This window comes from Lagopus muta, chromosome 26 (assembly GCF_023343835.1).
Source record: "Lagopus muta isolate bLagMut1 chromosome 26, bLagMut1 primary, whole genome shotgun sequence".
Classification (NCBI taxonomy): Eukaryota; Metazoa; Chordata; class Aves; order Galliformes; family Phasianidae; genus Lagopus; species Lagopus muta.
In genome coordinates this window covers 4,744,823-4,766,832 of record NC_064458.1, presented here as the reverse complement: position 1 = coordinate 4,766,832, position 22,010 = coordinate 4,744,823, and the positions used below count along the sequence as shown (strand labels likewise).

The following is a 22,010-nucleotide window of genomic DNA, read 5'->3' as shown; positions in this document are numbered from 1 at the left end:
GAAGGCGGAAGCAGCGGGAACGCCCGCGCCCCCTTTCTTCCTCCCCCCCTTCCGGGGAAGCGGACGTCATGGCGGCGCCGGCTGCCTAGAGACAGCGCAGGGCCTGCCTGGGGGCTGCCAGCGCCGTTCGGGCTCAGCCAACCGCATAATTCTCATCCTGATCCTAATCCGTTACCTGCAGCCCTACAACGCGGCATAAATCCTTTCTGAGGGCGAACCTTGCCCGGGGTGCGGCATTTCGGGTGTGGAAACCCGGCCCTGGGGCGGCCCTGATGGGCCGGGCTCCGTCTGCCAGCAGGGCTGGGCCAGACCAAAGGGAAGTAGAAAAGAAAAAGTTAAAAATAGTCATTTCCGCGTCCTCCTGCCCCACAGCCGGGTGTTGTGCCCCGCGGTGAGGTCCTCTGCCCCAAGTGAGGTCTCCTTCTCCCTCATTTGCCTGGCACAAAGCTCTTCTGCCCCACAGCAGTTCCTGCCACTCCTTTGGAGGTTTCCCCTCACACATTTCAAGGTGCCTCGTGACAATTTTTCTACCCTGTTTCAAGGTCTACCACCTACGCTGAGCCTCATCGAGCTGTTCTGCTCCACAGCACGTTCCAGCAAGGTCTCCTGCTCCACTGTGAGGAAGTCTTCTTCCCCATGGAGGACCCTGTGATCCGCATACCCCCCTACCACTACATCCACGTGCTGGACCTCAACAGCAACGTCACTCGTGTGGAGGTTGGACCTCACTCCTACATCCGGCAGGACCATGAGAGGTACCTGCCTGGGGTTCAAGCAGTGGGCTGGAGAGACCCAGTCCCACATCTAGGGCCGTGATGGGCTCTGTAGGTCAGTGGGGGGCTCTGTACAGTTATAGGAATTCTGTATGATCATGGAGGCCTCTTCTATCTGGTTGTGTTCCATAAGTCCTTAGAGTTCCATGGGAGGTCTGTGGGGTGAAACAAGGGTTGTGGAGTATGTGAGGGGTGCTGTGGAGCTCCAACAGTCCTACAGAGCTGATGGCAGATGTGCGGGGGCACCTGCAGGGTGGTCTTTTCCCCCAAGCGCATGGTGATAGTTCCCCCCCGGCACTACTGCGTGGTGCTCAATCCTGTGGCCCGGGGTCCAACGGGAGCTGTGCTGTTCGATGGTGCGGGGCAGGCCCAGCTGCGGCATGCTGACCTTGATGTCCGCCTCACCCAGGAGCCCTTTCCCCTGTACCCCGGTGAGGAGCTCCAGCAGGTACGCATAGCCACCCTACATTGCTCCTATAGCCCCCTATAACCTCAGCTATCCTTTCCCTGCCACCCTGCAAAGACTTCCAGCACCTCTACCTATGGGTTTCAGGGTGCCTACAGCTCCCTGTAGCCCCCTGTGGGGTTATCCACAGCCTCCTGTAGCTTTTTCAGTGTGTGACAGTATACACTAGCTTAGTCTTATATAGCATCTGTAGTTTGCAGTTTGATGTGATCCCCCTTAGCTTGCATAGCTCTTCTAGGTTTTCATGATTCCTGGAGCATCTGTAGCTCACCAGCAGCCATCCCAGAGATCCTATAGTTAGTTTCTGGTAATCTTCCCAGCCCACATTCTCCTTCAGCTCTTCAGAAGCTCCACAACACCTTATAGCTTCTGTGGTTCTTATAGTCCCCCTATAAGTCCTCTACCTTCCCCTCCATGGTCTCCTATAGATTCTATAGTCTCCCAGGTCCCCCTCTGCAACTCTTTTCTGTGTCCTTCCATAGCCTCTATAGCTCCTCCTGTAATCCCCTATAGCTCCTCTGACCCCTCTGTTCAGTTTGCTATACGTCCTGTAAACTGTCTATAGCTGTCTCATTGACTATAATCGTTCCTGTAGAACTCCCACAGCTTCCCGTAGCCCTCCATGTGTTCCCCTTGTCCCTGCTTTGTGCCTGAGTACCTGCCACTGCCCTACCAGGACCCTTGCATCCCTCTGATAGACTTGTCATGACCCCCATGTCCTGAGGTCATGTCCCAGAGAAACCTTTTCCGCTATGCCCCCTGCCATGCCACCGTCACTTCTGTCCCCCATTGTCTTCCAGACATCCCTAGGTTGTCACCCTCAGCCCTGACCTCTGTGTCCCCAGGATGTCACCCTCAGCCCTGACCCTTGTGTCCACAGGGTGTCACCCCGCTGCAGGTGGTGCTGGCTGATACTGCCCTGCGCCTTCGAGCCTTGCTTGACTTTGAGGATGAGGATGGGAACAAGTTTGTGGCAGGCGATGAGTGGCTCTTCGAGGGTCCTGGTGAGCAAGGGGCACACTTTAAGGACACCTTGGGGACATCTTGGGTTGCTGATGGTGCCCCGGCTCCACAGGCACCTACATCCCCCACAAGGAGGTAGAGGTGGTTGAGACGTTGCAGGCCACCGTCATCAGGCACAACCAGGCCATCCGCCTGAGGGCACGCAAGGAGTGCCTCGACCGTCAGGGCACGCGGCGTGTCACAGGTAATACCCTTGGGATTGTCTTTTCCCCCCCCAATGGCCCTTGGGATCATCCCGTCTCACTCTGATGACCAGTGGGATTGTCCCTTCTCACCCAAATGACCCTTGGGATAGTCCCATCCCACCCTCGTGATCCCAGACACCGTTGAGGTCATCCCATCCCACCCTAACGACCCTTAGTTTTGTCCCTTCCCACCTTTGGAGTTGTCTCATCCCACCCTAATGACGTCTGAGATCATCCAGTCCCACCCTTAGGACTCCAGACACCCCTAGGTTTGTCCCACAGGACCCCCAGCACCCTTCAGACCCCTTCCCAACCCAAATCTCCCCAACCCTCCCTGTCTCCCCCAGTCTGCACCAGCCCCCTTAACTCCTTGATCACCCCATAATACTGTTTCCAGGTGAGGAGTGGCTGGTGAAGCGGGTGGGTGCCTACCTGCCAGGGGTCTACGAGGAGGTGGTCGATGTCGTGGATGCCTATGTCCTCACTGACAAGGTACAGGGACATGGGATCCCCTGTGGTCTCCCCTACACCCATGGGTGACAGGGACACTCCAGGATTTTTTTTCCCTGAACCCAAATCTGGGACAAGTTTAGGTGTCCCATCACTCTGTCTCCTAGCACATGCAGGTGATAAAGACCCTCTGGGACAGAATTGGGGTCCCATCATGCGCTTTGATCTCATTGTCCCACAGAAAGCCCTCCACCTGCGAGCTACCCGGACCTTTGAGGATGCGCAGGGACATGTGCGCCGCACAGGAGAGGAGTGGCTGGTGACACAGGAGCAGAGTGAGGCCTACGTCCCTGATGTCTTCGAGGAGGTGGTGGCTGAGGTGCTGGTGACAACTTTGGGTCCTCGACAGTACTGCGTGGTGCTCGACCCTGTGGGACCCAACGGGCAGCCCCAGCTGGGACAGAAGCGTGTGATCAAGGTGCACACCTCATGGGACCACAGAGATGTCACCTGCAGGTCCTTGAGGACAAGTTGGGTACCCCAGAGGACCATGTAAATGGACCTCAGGGACCTGCAGGTGGCTCTGATGTACCCATAGGTATCCCCACGATATCTCAGGGGTGGCCAGTGGCCACCAGGGACCCTAATTTACTCCTGAGAGCACATGAAATCCCTGAGGTGATGTTCCTGTGTCCCCAGGGGGAGAAATCCTTCTTCCTGCAGCCGGGTGAGAGGCTCCAGGCTGGCATCGAGGATGTCTATGTGCTCTCTGAGGATGAGGGGCTACTTCTTCAGGCTCTGCAGACAATCAAGGACACTGACGAGGTGACACTGAAGCTCATAGCATCACGTGGTGGAGACTGGGGGTGGTGGGCGAATGGGGGACAGAGGGAACAACTGGGGGAACTGGGGGGGGGGAGCAAAGGAGACTCGTGGGAACACTGGAATTGGTAAGGTGCATTGGAGGCAGGTGGGGACAGGTGAGGTTCATGGGGGACGCCTGGGGTACATGGGAACAGGTGAGGTGCATAGGGGGCACCTGGGATACATGATGATACCTGGGGACAGGGGGACACCTGGGAGATTCTGGAGGTCCCACATCCCCAGCCAGCGATTGGGTAGGGTCCCCACATCCCATGTCCCCAGGTTGGTGCTGATGCCACCGCTGCATCCTCAGGATGGGACGGAGGTGATACGGCGTGCAGGGGACCGCTGGTTGGCCCGGGGTCCTCTCGAGTACGTGCCACCAGCTGAGGTGACTGTGCTGGAGCGACGCCGTGCACTGGCCCTGGCTGAGAACGAGGGCATCTATGTGCGGGACATCCGCACCGGCAAGGTGAGAGTCCTGTTCCTACAGATCCCATGGGTGCTCAGTGCCCCTAAACCTACCTCAGTGTCCCTCACACTGCTTTCCAGTGTCTCTAGAAACCTTCCTCAGCTCATCCCAGTGCTTCCAGTATCCCATATAGCTGCTTCCAGTACCTACAGAGCCCATCTAGGATCTCCAAGAGCCCCCCACATCCCTTTGGATACCCCTCCAAGGGCTCCTAGTAACCCCTTTCCTCTCTCAGTCCCTCAACAATCCCTTCCCAGTGCCCCCAAAGTCCCCCTCCCTAGTGCCCCCACACACCTTTCCAGTCTCTCCCAGTGTCCCCCAGCACACATAATTCCCTCTCAGTTTCCCCAAGTCCCTTCCAAGTGTTCTTTGCACTCCCCAAATCCCATCCCAGTGCCCCCAGACACTTCCCACAGCTCATCCTAGAGCTCCCAGTATCCCATATAGCTGCTCTCAGTAGCCCTTTCTGTGCCTCCACATGCTCTCCCAGTACTCCCAGTAGGCCTGAAATCCTCTTCCAGTGCCCCTAAGCCCCATCCAAGAGTTCCACGTACCCCATGAATCCTTTCAGACACCTCTTCCAGTCCTCCTAGTATTCCTGGTGACACCCTAGCCCCACACTGGTTTCCATACAGGTGCGGGTGGTGACGGGGCAGACCTACATGCTGACGGAGGCCGAGGAGCTGTGGGAGAAGGAGCTGCCCCAAGGGGTTGAGACCCTGTTGGCTGAGGCTCGTGGGGACACAGCTGGTCAAGATTTGGGCATCCAGTCATCCTCAGGCCCCAGTTTTGGGGTCCAGGAACGGGACCGGACCCGTGCTGTCACATATCAGGTGCCCCATAATGCTGCTGTGCAGGTCTATGACTACCGGGAGCGGCGAGCACGGTAAGTGCCTTCAGTTGAGAGGCATGGGGACAATGGGATGTGGGGCAGGCACTGAGTTTGGAGAATTTTGCTGGGATCCCTGGCTTTGTTTTTTCCTAAAAGCCAACCTATTGGATCCATTCAAACTCAGGATATTCTGGGTTTGTAGGGTTCTAGGTTTTTATGTTTCTGGGATTCTAGGGTTCTGCATTTCCTAGGTTGCTGGGTTTCTGGGACTGCAGGACTCTAGGATTCAAGGACTGTAGGTTTTTAGGACTCTCAGTTTCAACAATTCAGGGATTCTAGCATTCTAGTTTTTTAAGATTCTAAATTCCATGATTCCAGGATTCTAGCATTCCATGTTTATAGAGTTCTAGGGTGTTTATAAAATTCTTGTATTCTAAGCATCCTAGGGTTCTGTGTTTATAGGACTCCAGAGTTCTAGGATTCTAGGGTTCTGGGGTTCTAGAGTTATATGACTGTAGAGTGCTGTAGATTTGTTGAATTCTGGGGCTGCCAAGGATTGTCCAGCCCTCTACTACCTCCTGATGACCTTCCTGTGCTGCAGAATCTCCAATGTGACTGTAGGGTTTTGGGGTGAGAGTAAGGAGCACAGTGATGCTTATGGGTACTTACTCACGATGCTTACTCAGGTTATTATAGGTATCGTGGGACTCTATGGTTTCTAGGCTTTGTAAGATTGTAAGTTTCATAGGATTCTAGGGTTTGTAGGATTCTGGGGTTTGCAGGGTCCTCGGCTTGAAGGACCCCTGGGCCTCATTTTACCTTACGATGCTCTTTCTCCACCCCATTGCAGAGTGGTACTGGGCCCCGAGCTGGTGGTGCTGGGCCCTGGTGAGCAGCTGACGGTGCTGTCCCTATCTGGAGGCCGCCCCAAAAGGCCCCATGCACGCCGCAGCCTCTGCCTGCGCCTCGGCCCTGACTTCTGTGCTGACATTGTCACCATTGAGACAGCTGACCATGCACGGCTGCAGCTGCAGCTGGCCTACAACTGGTGGGGCTGGGGGCTGAGGGGTCTTAGGTGGGAGTTGGGGTGGTCTTAGGATTGGGTGGTCTTGAGTATGGAGTGATCTTGTGTATGGGGTAGTCTTTGGGTAAGGGTGAGGTGGTCTTGGGTGGGGTTTGGTTTGGTCCTGGGTCTTGAGGTGGTCTTGGTGTGGGATTTGGGTTGGTTTTGGGTGGCGTTTGGGTTGGCCTTGAGTTTGGGGTGGTCTCAGGTGAGCTATGGGTTAGGATTGGGTGGAGTTTGTGAATGATCTTGGGTGGGGTTTGGGGTGGTCTTGGATTTAGGGTGGTCTTGGTTGAGGTTTGGGTTGGTCTTGGGGTGGGGCGTGGGATGGTCTTGGGTTTGAGGTGGAGTTAGAGTGGTCTTAAGTTTGATTTGTTCTTGGGTGCAGTATGGGTGGTCTTGGGTGGAATTTCACTGTAGGACAGCCAAAGCCCATGGGTTGGTGGCCTGGGGACAGAGGTAGCTTTGAGAATCAGGGTTAGGACCAGGATTGTGGTATGGGGTGGTGACATGAGGACATTTCCCCACAGGCACTTTGAGGTGCCTGAGGATCCAAAGGCTCTGGGGCGTCTCTTCAGTGTTCCTGACTTTGTGGGGGATGCCTGCAAGGCCCTGGCCTCCCGTGTGCGTGGAGCTGTCGCTGCTGTCACCTTTGATGACTTCCACAAGGTCCACCTCTTGCCACCCCTTGGTTCCCCCACTTATCACCCATGCTTCCCCCAGCCACGCCACCCTAAGTCATTGCCTTGCGTCCTCCTGTGTCACCTCCCCCTACGTCCCCACATTTTGTTTATGTTATCTTGGCTCGCTCAGATGTCACCAGAATGGGGTTCCCCATGTCCCTGAGTCTCTGCTGTCTCCAAGAGCCTCTGGGGACATCAACAGAATTCTCAACATCCCTGCTTGGCTTTGATAAATCCTTGCAGGTTCCTCAGTGTCACCCCATGTCCCCATTGTGCTCACTGCCCCAACAGCCTACACTATGATATTGTCCCCAGATGTCCACAGATGCCCTTATATCTCCATATCCCCAAGTATCTTCTATATCCCATTTCCCAGATCTCTCCTGTCACCAAATACCCTCTATGTCCCTCACACCCCTAAATGGCCCTGATGCCCCCCTGGTCCCCTGCCCTTGTCCTCGTCCCGCAGTGACACTGCTGTCCCTGCTGTCCCCAGAATTCCAATCGCCTCATCTGCTCAGCTGTCTTTGGCTTTGACGAGGGTGGACGGCTGCGGGAGCACCTGCGCTTTGTCCCCAATGGGCTGGTGGTGACGAGCGTCGACATCCAGAGTGTGGAACCTGTGGACCAACGCACACGCGACGCACTGCAGCGCAGCGTCCAGCTGGCCATCGAGATCGCCACCAACTCCCAGGAGGCTGCCGCCAGGTCCCCAGTTCCCTGTGTCACCTTGGTTTGCCCCCCTTGTGTTCTTGTTGCCATATGTCTTCTTTTGCCTCTCTGTATGCCATGTGTTGCCATATTCCCACCTCTCCTTTTCCACTTCCTGTCCCCATATGACCTCTTTATCCCCAGGTGTCCTCTATGTCCCCTGTGTCCCCAAATGTCCTCTATATCCCATACATCCCCAAATTTCCTCTACATCTCCCATTCGCTCAAGTGTTCTCTATATTCCCAAGTGTCCCCAAATATCCTCTCTATCCCTCTTGTCCACAGATGTCCTTGTCCCACATCCCCAAGCATCTTCTATGCGTTCCATGCCACCAAATGTCCTCAGTCCTATGTCCCCAAATATCCTCTTTATCTCCCATGTTTCCAAATGTCTTCCATATCCTCCGTGCCCCCAAACTTCATTCCACATACCCTCCATCCTAATGTCCCACATATCTTCAGCATCACCTGCATCGTTCTGTGTCCCAGTATCCCCAAAGCATTCCCAGTGTCCCCAGTGTGTTCCCAGTGTCTCTAATGTGTCCCAAATGTCCCATCCCCAATGTCACCTGTGTGTCCTCAGTATCCTCAGAACCCCAGAGTTCCCACAGCATCCCCAGTGTCCTGTGCTCCAGTGACCTCAACGTGTCTCCAACTGTCCTCCCACTGTCCTGTCTGCATCCTCCCAGTGTCCCCAGTTGGCCCCCAGTGTCCCCCCAGTGTCCCACATGCCCACAGTGTCCCTTCATCCCACAGGCATGAAGCTGAGCGCCTGGCACAGGAGGCCCGGGGCCGCCTGGAGCGCCAGCGGCTGTTGGACCAGGCGGAGGCAGAGCGGGCACGCAGGGAGCTGCTGGAGTTGGAGGCCCTCAGGTCAGCCATCTTGGTTCTCCCCCTTCCCAGCATGCATCACGCTCACCTGCCAACTTGGGAAGGCTGCCGGGGACCTCCATTTGCCCGAGGCTCCACCTGTTCCAGTGTCCCCATGTGCCCCAGCTGGAGCGAGTGCTGGGGCTCTGGGAGTGCTGGGATCCATCGGCCTACAGAAGTAGGGCAGTCTCCTTGCTTGTAGGCTACCGGGTGGGAGGAGGGGATGTGGCCCCGGCAGGCTTGGCATGTGACAGCACTCCTTGCAGCGCTGCGGTGGAGAGTGCAGGCGCAGCGCGGGCGGAGGCCCAGGCCAGGGCAGAGGCTGCACGCATCGAGGCCGAGGCCGCCATCTTGCAGGCCAAGCTGAAGGCAGAGGCTGTTGCCATAGAGACGGTGCGTTACGAGCAGGGCTGTGGCGGTGTCTCATAAGGTGGGGTGAGGCCTTACCTCCTCCCCGTGCCCAGGAGGCAGAGCTGGCGCGGCTGGAGCGGATGCAGGCGCAGGAGGTGCGGGCGCAGCGGGCGCGGGCAGAGGCGGAGGCGGCGCGGGCACAGGCGCTGGCGGCCGTGGAGTCCTCAAAGGTGCGGGAGGTGGCAGCAGCCCTGGGGCCTGAGACCATCCGGGACATCGCCCGTGCTGGGCCTGAGCTGCAGGTATGTGGGGCTGGGGGTGGGGTTAAGTGTCAGCTTTGGGTGGCCATGGGGTTTCAAAAGCACGGCAGTCTTGATGGGCTATAGGGTGCCCGTGGCTTGGGGCTCCATAGGGTGGGAACTCTGTTCGGTTACAGGGTTTCCATTGGATACATCGTGTCAGTGGGGCAGGATCTTCATTGTATTGGGTCTCCATGAGCTCCATGTGGTTTTGGGGGCCTCTGTGGGGTAGAGGGTGGCAAAACATAGGGGGTGTCCATTGAGTTGAGCCTCCATGGGTTACGAAGTCTCTATGGAGTTACGGGATCTTCATAGGGTACAGGCTTTTAGTGGAGCAGTGTCTCCATGGGGTGGAGGTGTCTACATGTTGTTTCCATGGATTGGGTTATCAGTAGATCGGTGTCTTCAAGGTAGGGGGATCACCATGGCGCTGAATTTCCTTGGGTTATGAGGTCTCCAATGGGACGAGGTCTCCATGGGCTGGAGGTGGCCAGTGTTGTGGGCTCTTCATGGAGTATGAGGTCTCCAGGTTAGGGCCCCCAAGGCTGGTGGGGCCACCAGGTCTCTGTGCCACGATGGGGCAGTGCCTGCACTGTGCTTTCCAGGTGAAGCTGCTGCAGGGCCTCGGACTGCAGTCTGCCCTCATCACCGATGGAGCTGCCCCCCTGAACCTCTTCAGCACCGCCCGGGGGCTGCTGGGGCTGGCGGTTCCTCCGGAGCCCTCAGCCTCGTAGGGCTCAGCACTAACAGAAGGCAGAAATCCCAGGATGCTGAGCACTCAAAGCTTCCTTTATTTTTTATTTTTTCCAAAATAAAGCAGAGTGATAGCAGTAGTGATGTCATAATGATGGTGAGGCTGGGGTGGAGATGTCAAAGTGTCTGAAGTAGTATCACCAAAGTTGGAAAAGACCTCCAAGATCAACCAGTCCAACCATCCATCTACCGCCAACCAGACAAATTCTGGTTGATTTTCCTCCCTTTTTTATAACAAAGCCCTACTCCTCTCTCTTTGCAAATGACACCAGTTTGGAGCAGAAGCACCAAGCCTGGGGTGGAGGTGTCTACAGGCTATGTTGTTTCAATGGATTGGGTTATCAATAGATTGGTGTCTTCAAGGTAGGGGGATCTCCATGGTGTTGGATTTCCTTGGGCTTATGAGGTCTCCAATGCAATAAGGTCTCCATGGGCTGGAGGCCATGTCCCTTAGTGCCAAATATGTATGTTTCTTGAAAGCCTCCAGGGACAGTGACTCAGCCACCTCCCTGGGCAGCCTGTTTCAGCACATGACCGCACTTGTAGAAGAAATCTTTGCTAATATCCTACCCCCAGACAGATTGACACTTCCTACCAGCTTGGTGTCATCTGCAGACTTAAGTAAGTGCGTTCGATCCCCTCGTCCAGGTCATCTAAAAAGATACCGAACAGGACAGGCCCCATTACCAACCCCTGTGCAACACCACTCACGACCATTCACCAGCTGGGTGTAACTCCATTCACCACTACTCTCTGGGCCTGGCCATCCATCTAGTTCTTCACCCAGCAAAAAGTGTACCAGCCCAAGCCGTGGGCTGACAACTTCTCCAGGAGAATATTGTGGGAGACAGTGTCAAAGGCTTTGCCCTGGGAACAGTGAGGTCACAGCAAGTGGGGCCCTAGAGGCTGTGGGGCTGAGGGATGGGGACTAGGAGCCCCTTTCCCTACCTCAGGGTAAATGTGTTAACTCAAGTTTTATTGACATTTTCGATGTATTTTCAAGCAGAAACGAGAAAAAGCAAATTGCAAACAGTTATGGCAAAATACTGAGGACATGGTTAAAAATGAAGTAACCAGTGAATGTGTTCCGGAAGGAAAATAAGGCTGTGAGCAGGGAATAGGAACATTTCTGAGCAAATCACAGTAATTTAATGAAAAACATTAAAAATATGGTTAGAACAAATCAAAGAATGAATATGTTTAGGGAAGAAAATAGTAGTGTTACTAGGGCACAGCAGAATTTCTGATAAAATTGCAGTACTGGAGACGTAGTTAGAAAACTAGACCTGTGAATATATTGTGGAAGAAAAATAAGGGTGTGAGAAAGGAATGAAGATTCCTGAGCAAAGTGTGGTAACATAAGGAAATAATAAGCAATACAATTGAAAACTAAACCTGTGAGCAAGATTCCAGTCATAAGCCCAGGCTTGGTGCTTCTGCTCCAAACTGGTGTCATTTGCAAAGAGGGAGGAGTAGGGCTTTGTTATAAAACAGGAAGGAAAATCTACCAGAATTTGTCTGGTGATGACATTAGGATCACACACCCTGTGCCAATCTCAGCTGTACAAATTCCTGTTTATAAGCTACACAGCACTATACATCAGTTACATATGATAAAGAATAGTAATTATAATCTACAGTAAAAGAGATTTGCATGTGTGTATAAAGACACACACAGGCACACATGCATAAAAGCAACAGTCCTTTTACTCTGCTCTTTCATTTCAATGTGCACCAAGAATTGGAAAAACCCAAAGGTAATGTTGTAAAATTTCAGAAAAAATTGTAGCCAAGTATTTTGGGGAAACGAAGCAAAACAAAAACAACCCTCTTTTGCCTGTTAGCTTCATGGTTTTGGGTGATATTTTGCTTTAGGAAGTGCCGGGGCTTAAACCTGAATTTCTGCCCGTTTGTTTTTCTTGGAATTGTTGCCTTCTGCGGTTGTTTCTTTTATAAACAGCCTTCTGAAATAGATTCTGCTTGGGACATGTCGGCCGCTTGGAACGATTCCACATGTTAAGCATGGGTGTGGGTTGGAAAATACCTTGCTTTACAGATACAAATCTGGGAATCCGTCCTCTTTGTGATAAATCAGAACCATCAAACCATGGAAGCCCAGAATCACCATGGGATCAGAGAACCTATCATCAGGGAATCTACACAGAGCCAGACAATCTAGAAGTATTGAATCATCATGGAGATATTATGAAATCTGCACTCATTGAATCTAGAACATACAGTCATAGAAGCATCGGCTCATCATAAAATCACCAGTCTGGAATAATAGAACCATCATAGAACGTAGAAACAATTAATTAATTTAATTAATTTAATTAACCCCATAAACAACTCTCCCATAAAACTCACCGAATCCTCACAGAATCTGACATAGGCCCACAAGGCATTAAGGACTTCAGCCTGTGTTTCCACCCCTCCATCCCATGAAGGCTGGGGATTCTCCTTTATCCTCCCTTAGCTTCTACTGCACTTAGAGCAGCATTTTTTAAGTGCCTTCAACAGCCATAGCCAGATGGAACTCCAGCTGCACTTTGCCCTTCTAATTTTCCCTCTGACATCTTTGCAGTCCTCATAGTTTTGTCCTGGGCAGAAACCAATCAGACTAACAGGAGTTGGTGGGCACAAGCATTATTTTGTTTTCTCACTCCCACAGAGGGAAATTTGGCATGGAGCAAGCTCATAACCAATGGTGTTGAAGAGCATCACCCAGCGCTCCTTATGGAATGGGTTATGTAGAAAACCAAAGCACTGCTGCCAGGTACAAGTGCTGAGAGGTTTTCTTCAGAAGATGGATTTTAATATTTTTAATACTTTTTAAATATTTTTAAGACCTTTCCAAAAGAAATCCAACACTGCTGTGCCCTTCACAAAACCTCCTTTTCCATGACTCAGGAAAAAAAAGTGTTCATATAAAATACACAAGCAAAAAGGAATCCCAGGGAGCCTGACCTCATAGAGTTGCATGTGTGAACCTCAGCGCAGGTCTCCCCAACTGTGGAAGCGTTCAGGGCCAGGCTGGATGAGGCCCTGGATGGCCTGATCTGATGGAAGTTGTCCCTGGCCAGGGCAGAAAACTGGGACTGGATGATCTGTCAGGCCTCTTCCAACCTCAGCTGTTCTATGATTCCATGACTTGATGATTCTACAATGATTCTCTGATTCACTGATTCTATGCTTCTGCTATTCAATGATTCTATGATAATTCTGATTCTAAATTCTCTGATTCTGAGAATTCTCTGTTTCTGAGCTTCTTTTATTCAATTATTATGATTCTAGAGCATATAATTAGCTGATTGCATGATTCTGGATTCTCTGATTCTTTGACTCTATGCTTCTGCATTTTGATGGTTTGATGATGCCCTGGTGGTTCTCTCATTCTCTGATTCCATGCCAGAGCATGTAGCTTTACATGGAAGCAGCCACTCACATGTAACCCCACTTCTCCTCCATTACCTCACCCAGATTTGAGGACATCCATTTCAGCCACTTTTCTGTGGCCAGCGGGATTCTTCCCATCAGCATTATCACTCTGGTGTTGGCTCACCAGAGGTATGCAATCTTTCAGTGTGCAATTTGAAAGTGAAATCAAAACTGAAGTATTGGCTGCAACATCCAGGTAACATCTTAGGCATGCCCTAAGTGGGGATCAGATCAGAGCTGATGCAAAGCCCATGGTTTCTTGGTGGCCAGCAACTACTTCTTCCACTGCATCCTCCAACTTGTGATCTTGTAGGTAGAGTCTGACTCTACGTTACAATTCCTGCATTTCATACTGATTAACAGTGGATCTGCCAAGGGTCCCAGTGACTGAAAAATGGGGTGAAGTAAGGATTCTAGATAATAAGAAAGCTACACTAATTGCTAGATGTTCTGTGGAGCAGTTAGCGACGCTAAGTGCTAGAAAAGTAGGCAATGATAAGCAATTCTACTTGCTAAAATGTTTATGTAATTCTGAAACTTGTAACCAGAATGCTGGGGTCTGTCTTCGTCCTGCCAAACATCGTCAAGTGGGATGAGCAGTGGCAGATATCAATCCAAAAGCCCTGTAAGTCCTTGAGGGTGTCCACAGCTGTGTGTGAGTGGCTGTGACAGAAACATCTAGGATAACCAAGAGGAATGAAAGAGGGAAGTAATTGATTCCATGTTGATGATTAAACAACTACTGCTGCATATTCTTGACTCTATTCCTAAGACTATATGTAATAATAAAGCTCTAATATAACACTGTAGTCAGCCCACATTCTGAAGGAACCATGAGAAGATTCTCGGCCCCATGGAGTCAGGTGAGGGGAGTCCTGAAAAACTCTTGCTGTTAAGAATTACATTCTGAACGTCTCACAGCTGCAAGCACCACCTGCAGCAGTGTTTCAGTGAACTACGGCATCAGGAGGCAGTATGGACTACATGGTGTCCAATCTCCTATGGCACGCCCTCAGGCATCTGGGGATGTGTATCTTCTCAAAATCCACGAGGGACCTCAGGAAGATCCAGCCCAAGGAGGGGTACGAGCACTGTGAGCTGCAGAGCACGGTGGAGCTGTCAGCAGCTGCACTGGCTGACCTGCTGTACAGCCACCATGGGCAGCCCCACAGCAGGCAGGTGTCAGCAGATACACAGAGGGGCATGGGATGGATGTAACAGGACGATGTGCTGGAGAAGCCCATGCCCCACAGATGAGGCACAGCGGCCTTCAGGCCCAGCTGGCCTCTGGCCCAGCCCCACTGAGGCACGAGGTCTCAAATCAGGATGGATAAAGGTTCTGCTGGCAGGGCAGCCCAATTCTGGGGGTGTTTCATGGCTTGGGGTTGCCACTGTTCTGTCAGGGCCTGCAAGGATGCAATGAGGAAGGCTAAGGCACCCTTGGGATTAAATCCAGCAAAGGCGGTCGAGGAGAACAACAAGGGCTTTTGTGAGAATGTTGGTAGTAAAACTAAGACTGGAACACATGCGGGTCTGCCACTGAATGCCGTGGTAACAAGGGACAAAGAGAAGGCAGAGGTACTGAATGCCTTCTTTGCTTCCATCTTTACTACTAAGATTGCCCCTCCTAAATCCCAGGCCCTGGCGGTAAGAGAGAGAGTCTGGGGAATTAAAGACTTCCTCCTGCTTGAGGAGGATCTGAACAGGAAGTGTGCAGGCAAAATCAGTGCTCGCAAATTCATGGGCCCTGTGGGGATGCACCCACGTGTGCTGAGAGAGCTGGTGGAGGTAATTGCTGAACTGCTCTCTATGATCTTGGAGAGGCCTTGGAGAACAGGAGAGCTGCCTGGATGCTGGAGGACAGCCAGCTTCGCACCAGTCATCGCACCGATGAGTGGGCAGTGAGATGGACTGGGAACTGGCTGACGACCAAGAGATGATGGAGGGGCCTGGAGCATCTTCCTCACGAGAAAAGGCTGAGAGACCTAGGACTCTTCAGTCTGGAGAAGAAATGCATGAGCGGGGGATCTCATAACAGTTTGGCCCACTGCGACGGGCCCTGCGTCTGCTCCAAGCCATGAGACAGGCCCTGCGCCAGCACCCGACTTCGTGACAGCCCACGTGGTTCAACCAGAGAACCCAACTGTGCCAGTATCCATAGCCCTTATTAAAAAGAGCAAAATGAGGCCGTGAAAATCAGCTCCTTTAATAAGAAAGGAAATACGTTCTAAGAGGGGGGTAGAAGAAGAGGATGAGAATGAAGCCAGGCCATGACAAGAACGGCAGGAGGAAGAGGCCGAACTCATAAAGGAGATGAGAACCATTTGACTCCTGAGCACGAGTGAGCTGACAGATATGTGAAAAGACTTCAGCTGTCATGCAGGGGAGCACTCTGACACTGGGAGAACGGGGCCGCAAGCCTGGACTAGGCGGGCAGCAAAGGCAGGCATCTGGGATCCCTTTCACGGGCAGGGTGCATTGGCAAAGCCCTTGGAAATGAGGCACGAGCCTTCCCCTCGTGGAGGTGACTCTCCGTAAGGGCCGAGAGGGAAAGGAGTCCCTTCAAAGAAGATCTGGTATGTTACCCAGGCAAGCGGTGCACCGTGGGGAAAGGTGTGCCTGAGGGCACCAGCTCTTCTGGAGGTGATGCGTAATGCTGAAAAAAGAGGGGAGATACAGACTGGCTGTTGGCCGGCAATTGCTGATTCTGAGGGCCCAGGGCTGCCGCCATCTTGCTAGGGAGCCTGGGACGCATTCCGCCCCGAGGGGGTAACCGTGATGTCACAGTGGTGGCAGGGAGCGGCCATTGTGACCCACGGGGCTGGGAGCAGAGCAAAGGCTGCCGGGCTCAGAGCGTGGTCAGTGCGGCCTGGTGAGGTGCAGAGAGAGCAGGGACTCTTCAAGTGCTCACCGTTGACGCGCAACATGTCCAGTAGGAAGCGGAAGGCCCCCGACTCCGGGGAGCAAGGTGAGAGCAAAGCATCCCTGCGTGCAGCTCCCCGCCGCCGGGCAGAGGGGTGCTGGGGGTCTGCCAGCGGCAGAGAGGGAAGGAAGGGGCAGGAGCAAGGAGCACGGCCCTGGGGACCGCCCTCAGGGACAACTGGCCCCGCAAGGTGCTCACTGCTGCCCGCCTTTGCTCTCTCCTCTCCAGTGTGCATGCTGTGTCGCCGGGCGGATGTCGACCCGAACATCTGCGGGCGCACCTTTGCCGAGAGCGACCTTTGCGTGCATGAGTTCTGCTTGGTGAGTTCCAACCCTCAAGGGCTCCTGCCAGCTTCCTGCCAGGGATGCTCCCTTCCTGTCTGTCCTAATGAGATCCTGCTCTGCTCTTTCCCACAGCTTTTTTCTTTGAAGAAAAACACATTCTTTGAAGAAAGCGACCCCTGGGAGGAAACGCTGCGCCTCCCCGTTGGGACCATCAGATGCAGAATCAAGCAGGCGGACCAGAAGGTGAGCTTTGTGCCAGGAGAGGCTCACGCCAGCTTAGTCTGCACCCAGAGAAAGCAATGGCAGCCCTTCCAGCGGGCTCCAGGGCAAAGTCCTGCCATAGCAGACGAGCCTTCTCCGCCAGGCGGCTCTGCAGAGTGGAGCCCAGCAGCTTCCGCAGCCTGTGCCCTGCCCAGAGGTGTGGGGCCGGCCGTGGAGGCCCTGAGCCTGCTGCTGATCGGGGCTGCCTTGTTCCTTTCAGCAATGCTTTGTTTGTGGCGAGAGAGGAGCCGCCATCAGCTGCGCAGAGAGAGGCTGTGCACGCAGCTTCCACCTGCCCTGCGCCGCGGACGGTGAATGCGTCACCCAGTTCTTTGGGCAGCACAGGTAAGGGCTGTCAGCAGCAGCCAAGCCAGGGAGGAACCCACAGCGACAGCTCCCAGCAGCCTGCCAGAGATGGGGCCTGGGGCTCCTGCCTGCTGCTCTGCCCTCCTGGCAGTGCTTCTCACTGTGCCCATCACTTGCATCGTCCCCCAGGTCCTTCTGCTGCGAGCACCGCCCGCGACAGGCAGCGGAGGCAGCTCCACCCCAAGGCACTGACTGCGTCATCTGCCTGGAGCCCCTGGAGGACAGCACGTCCTACCAGACCCTGTGGTGCCCAGCGTGCAAGCACACCTGGTTCCACCGCCGCTGCGTCCAGGTAGAAGCCCTCCCCTCACCCTGCGGCCACGGCCCGCGCTCAGCAGCACCGAGCCCCGCTCACGCTCACGCTGCTTCTGCTTCTCCGGCAGGGGCAGGCCACGAACGCCGGCACCATGTGCTTCCAGTGCCCCATTTGTCGAGACACGGAGCAATTCCGGGCAGAAATGTCCACTCTGGGGATCCAAGTCCCAGTCAGGTTGGTGTCCTTCTCCCCAGCGCTGCAGATGGGAAGGCGCGAGCGCTGGGCCTGCCCAGGGACTGTCCCAGCAGGCCTGGCCCTTTGCTGTCTCACCAGCACAGGCCTCAGCTTCACGGAGAAGCTGGAAATGGGGTTGCCTTGGATGAACGGGGATACCCCGGATCACACATGGCAGGGAACCGGGAACTCATCGCATTCCCTCCCTTCTCTTGTAGGAGACCGTCTTGGTGGGATGACAACACCTACCCATCACTTCTGCGGAGGCACAGGCGCTGCGATGTCAGCAAGTGCCTTTACCCAGGAGGCAGGGAGCAGGCAGAGGTGAATGGGTGAGTTACCTCAGCAGCCCTCTGGGCTTCTGCAGGGGATCTCCCTCTCAACACCGGATGGGGAACCAGGGCTGAGCACCGCAGATGTGCCGGCCGCTGCCTGGCTTGGCTCACTTTGTCCTCACAGCCACAACCCGTTTGCTTCCCCAGGCCCTGGCAGCTGCTGCTCTGCAGCTCCTGTGCTGCAGAAGGGACCCACCGACGATGCTCCTACCTGAGCAACAGAGTTGGCAGCTGGGAGTGTGACAGCTGTGCTGGCATAGGCACCGGTAAGATGCAAACAGCTGTGGCTCCCTAGGCGGGGGCCGGGCAACGCCTGGCAGTGGGTGCTGCTCAGGGCGGCCCTGCCAGGCTCTCTCTGCCCCAGGAAGGAGGGCAGCCCGTTGCGACTCAAGGCTGCAGCTTCATCCCAATGATCACCTTCCTGCTTTCCTTTACAGCCTCCAGCAGCAACACGGAGCGCGCCGGACCCAGCACCAACACGGAGCGCGCCGGCCCCAGCACTTCCAGCCAAGGGGCTCCGGAGCCTCCCCGTGGCTCCCAGGGACCGGAGAACATCAGCTCCGGCTCCAGCAGCCAGGCAGCATCGGGCCCCTCACACCGGTCCCAGCTGCCTGAGAACAGCCGCCTGCCCAGTGAGCCTGGGACACGGCAGAGGGCAATCGGCCCACGCCTCCCTGAGGATCAGGAGGCATCTCTGCGGCGCCGAGGACGCCGCGGGAGCGGCCGTGCAACAGCCCCGCGCACCAGCAGCAGCTCCCGCAGGTCCACCCCACGGAGGGCACCGCGGCCCTCCAGCGACTCCCCGGTGGCTGCACCCAGAAGGAGCCCCAGGCAGCAGGGGACGGGCCGGGCACGAAGCCGCTCCCCGCTTCAAGATCGGGCCTCACGTTCCCAGAGCCGGCCCAGAAGAAGCCGTGGCAGCAGACAAACACCACGCCGAGCTGCACAGAGCAGCACCCTCTGCTCAGCCGCCCCAGTGACATCGAGGCCCTCGAGGGGTTCCCCGCTGCCTGGACACAGAAGACCCTCCAGGCAGCAAGGGAGGGCCCACACATGAAGCCCTTCCGCAGCGGGATGTCAGGCTGCGACTTCCCACACAGACCCCAGCACGCCGCAGCAGCCAAACCCAACAGCAGCGGCCAGCCTGGGCACAAAGCTGCTCCCAGGTCCATCTGCAGAACCACATCCCCACAGCCAGACCTCAGTCTGCACAGGAGCAGCCGGGTGCCAATGACACCTGCTCAACTTGGTCAACATCAGCCAAGACGACAAATCCCACGCTCATTTACATCAGCTTGCTCAACTTGGTCAACATCAGCCAAGACGACAAATCCACGCTCATTTACATCAGCTTGCTCAACTTGGTCAACATCAGCCAAGACAATAAATCCCACCCCCACCCCCATCAGCTTCATTCTTCTCGTCTTTTCCTGGGGTGGGCAGAGTTCAGACCTCGACCACAGGGTTGCCTTCTCCCCAGCAGAATGGCTCAGGTTGGAGGGGCCCTTAAATATCATCCGGCTCTAACCCCCTTGCCGTGAGCAGGTTCATGCACCACCAGATCAGGATGCCCAGGATCCCATCCACCCTGGCCTCAAAGGACTCCAGCAACGGGGTGTCCTGAACCCCTCAGGGAGGAACCTCGCTGTTCCAGTGCCTCGCCACTCCCTGAGGAAACAGTTTCTTTCTAACACCTCATCTCTCTCTATCCTCTTTTAGTTTCATGCCATTCCCCCTTGTCCTGTCACTATCAGAATGCATGAAAAAGTCAGTCCTCCTCCAGCTTGGCAGGACCCTTAAAAGTACGAGAAGGCTGTGGGCACAGAGGTCTCCTCAGAGCCTTCTGTTCTGAAAGCAAAGTGAACCCCACTCCCTCAACCTGCCTTCTGAGGTGCGGTGCTCCAGGCCTTGTCTCCTCTTTGCGGCCCTCCTCCGGACCCCCCCTCCCACCGCTCCACACCCCTCCTGTGCTTGGCACCCCAGGCTTGGGCGCAGTACTCCAGATGGATGCCCTCGCAAGGGCACAGCAGAGACGGACAATCACCGCCCTGCCCTGCTGGACACCTTCCTCAGGCCTTCCGGGCTGCAGGCACGCGCTGCTGGCTCATCTCCGGCTTTTTGGCCATTACGACCCCCAGGTCCTTCTCCACAGGGCTTCTCTCGCTGTCTTCTCCTCCCAGTCTCCACCCGTATCTGCGACTGCCTCAACCCAATCGCAACACCTTGCACTGGGCCTTGTTAAACCTCACGAGATGCTCACGTGCCCTGTATTCCAGCCTGGGTCCAGGTCCCTCTGGATAGCGTCTCTGCCTTCTGCTGTGCCAAGCGCACCATCAGCTCGGTGCCGTCAGCTGGGGGTGCACTCAATCCCACCGTCTGTGTCCTTGATAAAAATGCTCACGAGCATCAGTCCCCAGACGGACCCCTGGGTGCCCGGCCTCCACCTGGACACAGAGCCGCTGGCAGCAATCCTCGGGCACAACATCCAAACAACCTGCATCCACCTGTCTGTTCAACACTCAAATGCACATCTCTCCACTTCAGACATTAGGAGGTGCTGTGGGACGAAGACATCAGTCGCCCTTCCTTTGTCCATCACAGCCATCACTCCATCACCAAAGGCCTCCAGATGGCTCAGGCACAGCCGCCCTTGCTGAAGCCGTGCTGGCTGTCTTAGGTCGCCTCCCCATCTCGCGTGTGCCTTCACATCTCCTCCAGGAGGATCCACCCCGCCATGTTCCCAGGCCCACAGATGAGGCACAGCGGCCTTCAGGCCCAGCTGGCTTCTGGCCCAGCCCCACTGAGGCACGAGGTCTCAAGTCAGGATGGATCAAGGCTCTGCTGGCAGGGCAGCCCAATTCTGGGGGTGTTTCATGGCTTGGGGTTGCCACTGTTCTGTATCGTTCATTCATTAGCAGCAAACCATTTCCATTTGTAGTATTTTTTAAAGCGTTGGGGGGAAAAAAAAGGAGAGAAACAAAGCGTAAAACTGGTGGGATATCTGACTTCTTTTTTCGTGAAGGTAGTGCGTCAATGCCTCGTTTGATGTCAATGGTTGCAATTTTTCGTGAGGTCTTAATGCGTTTGTCAGATTTCTGATGAAATTTTACTCTTGCCATGCAATTGTTCACAAGCGTGCTGACTGCCAAAACGCGATGACGTGAATAAGGCTTGACTGCAAAGCGAGGGATATTTCTGTCTGTTAAAAGAGGTCTGACAGAAGTCCAGTCAGGAGACATGGTTAGATTTTGGAGTCGAATATCTGGTTGGAACTCCAGGCATTCCAATTGAAAACTGGCAGGTAATGCATTTGTATCAACTTAAAATGGGGTCACCCACATAAAGGGATGATTTTTTGGCAAAATTGAAACCGGTTTCCAAATTCCTTTATCAAAAGAGAAAGCATGGCTGCACATTCTTTGCTGTTCAGAGCACTGCGTGGGGCCGGGGCTGGGCTGCACTGCTGGCTGTGCGGAGCTGCGCATTGGGTACACCTGCTCTGGGTCCCAGAGAGAGCTCCAACACACAAAGTAAAGCAATACGGTGCCCAACTCTCTTGCAAAATACTACTTTAGGATTCAGCATTCACCAAGAAAGAGCAAACCTAGCTTTTACAACAGCTCACACAAATTACCCAAAGACACCCTGTGAGACAGAAAGCATGAAGATTCATGGAGGCAATCAGCTTTTTTTGGGGTGGAGTTTCAAGCACGCAGCCCAGCCTGGAGCACAGCCCCTTTTCCGTTTGTAATCCTGCAGGAGTAGAGCACCTGCTGGGGCACAGAGCATCATCTGGACAGTTTCCACTGACAGAAGTAGAGCATCATACTGGGGCAGAAAAAGAAAAAAAAAAGAAAAGAGCATAGCTATATTAAAATACTTTGAACTGAACTTTTCACCCTGCAGGATGAGCTCACTTCAGGGCTCACATCGTGAGAGGTTTGGAAAAAAATATTCAAACATCCTGATTTGTGTTTCCAGTGCTACGGATTAAAAGCTGCAGAAATGCCTTCTCCTCCACCATCCATCAACTCTGATCCTGGGACAGAGACCCACAAACTCCTCAGGGTTGGAAGGGTCCTCTGAGGGCCATCCGGACCAACCCCCCTGCAGCGCAC

The 22,010-nt window shown here is 54.4% G+C and overlaps 2 protein-coding genes across 6 annotated transcripts; both read left to right on the top strand.

Moving 5' to 3' along the window:
- Positions 1-60: 60 nt before the first annotated feature.
- Positions 61-9,946, top strand: LOC125684979 (major vault protein). 5 transcript variants are annotated; one of them, XM_048927630.1, is made up of 17 exons: positions 61-410; positions 543-755; positions 1,026-1,221; positions 2,120-2,243; positions 2,315-2,446; positions 2,845-2,939; positions 3,139-3,375; positions 3,597-3,722; positions 4,075-4,233; positions 4,869-5,119; positions 5,916-6,113; positions 6,659-6,797; positions 7,308-7,519; positions 8,279-8,395; positions 8,659-8,785; positions 8,857-9,045; positions 9,648-9,946. In XM_048927630.1, exons 2-17 carry the CDS (start codon positions 637-639, stop codon positions 9,774-9,776), a joined length of 2,550 nt encoding a protein of 849 aa, XP_048783587.1. In that variant the 5' UTR covers positions 61-410; positions 543-636; the 3' UTR covers positions 9,777-9,946. The 5 variants fall into 5 exon arrangements, with proteins under 5 accessions (XP_048783587.1, XP_048783588.1, XP_048783586.1 ...); XM_048927631.1 differs by having other exon boundaries at positions 61-415; XM_048927629.1 differs by having other exon boundaries at positions 61-508; positions 588-755.
- A 198-nt stretch (positions 9,947-10,144) lies between these two features.
- Positions 10,145-19,516, top strand: LOC125684799 (PHD finger protein 7-like). Its single transcript, XM_048927239.1, has 11 exons — positions 10,145-16,201; positions 16,385-16,476; positions 16,573-16,683; positions 16,922-17,046; positions 17,197-17,359; positions 17,451-17,557; positions 17,776-17,889; positions 18,040-18,158; positions 18,330-18,697; positions 19,071-19,327; positions 19,438-19,516. The coding sequence occupies exons 1-11, from the start codon at positions 16,012-16,014 to the stop codon at positions 19,514-19,516; spliced, it is 1,725 nt and encodes a 574-aa protein (XP_048783196.1). The 5' UTR covers positions 10,145-16,011.
- The last annotated feature ends 2,494 nt before the right edge of the window (positions 19,517-22,010 follow it).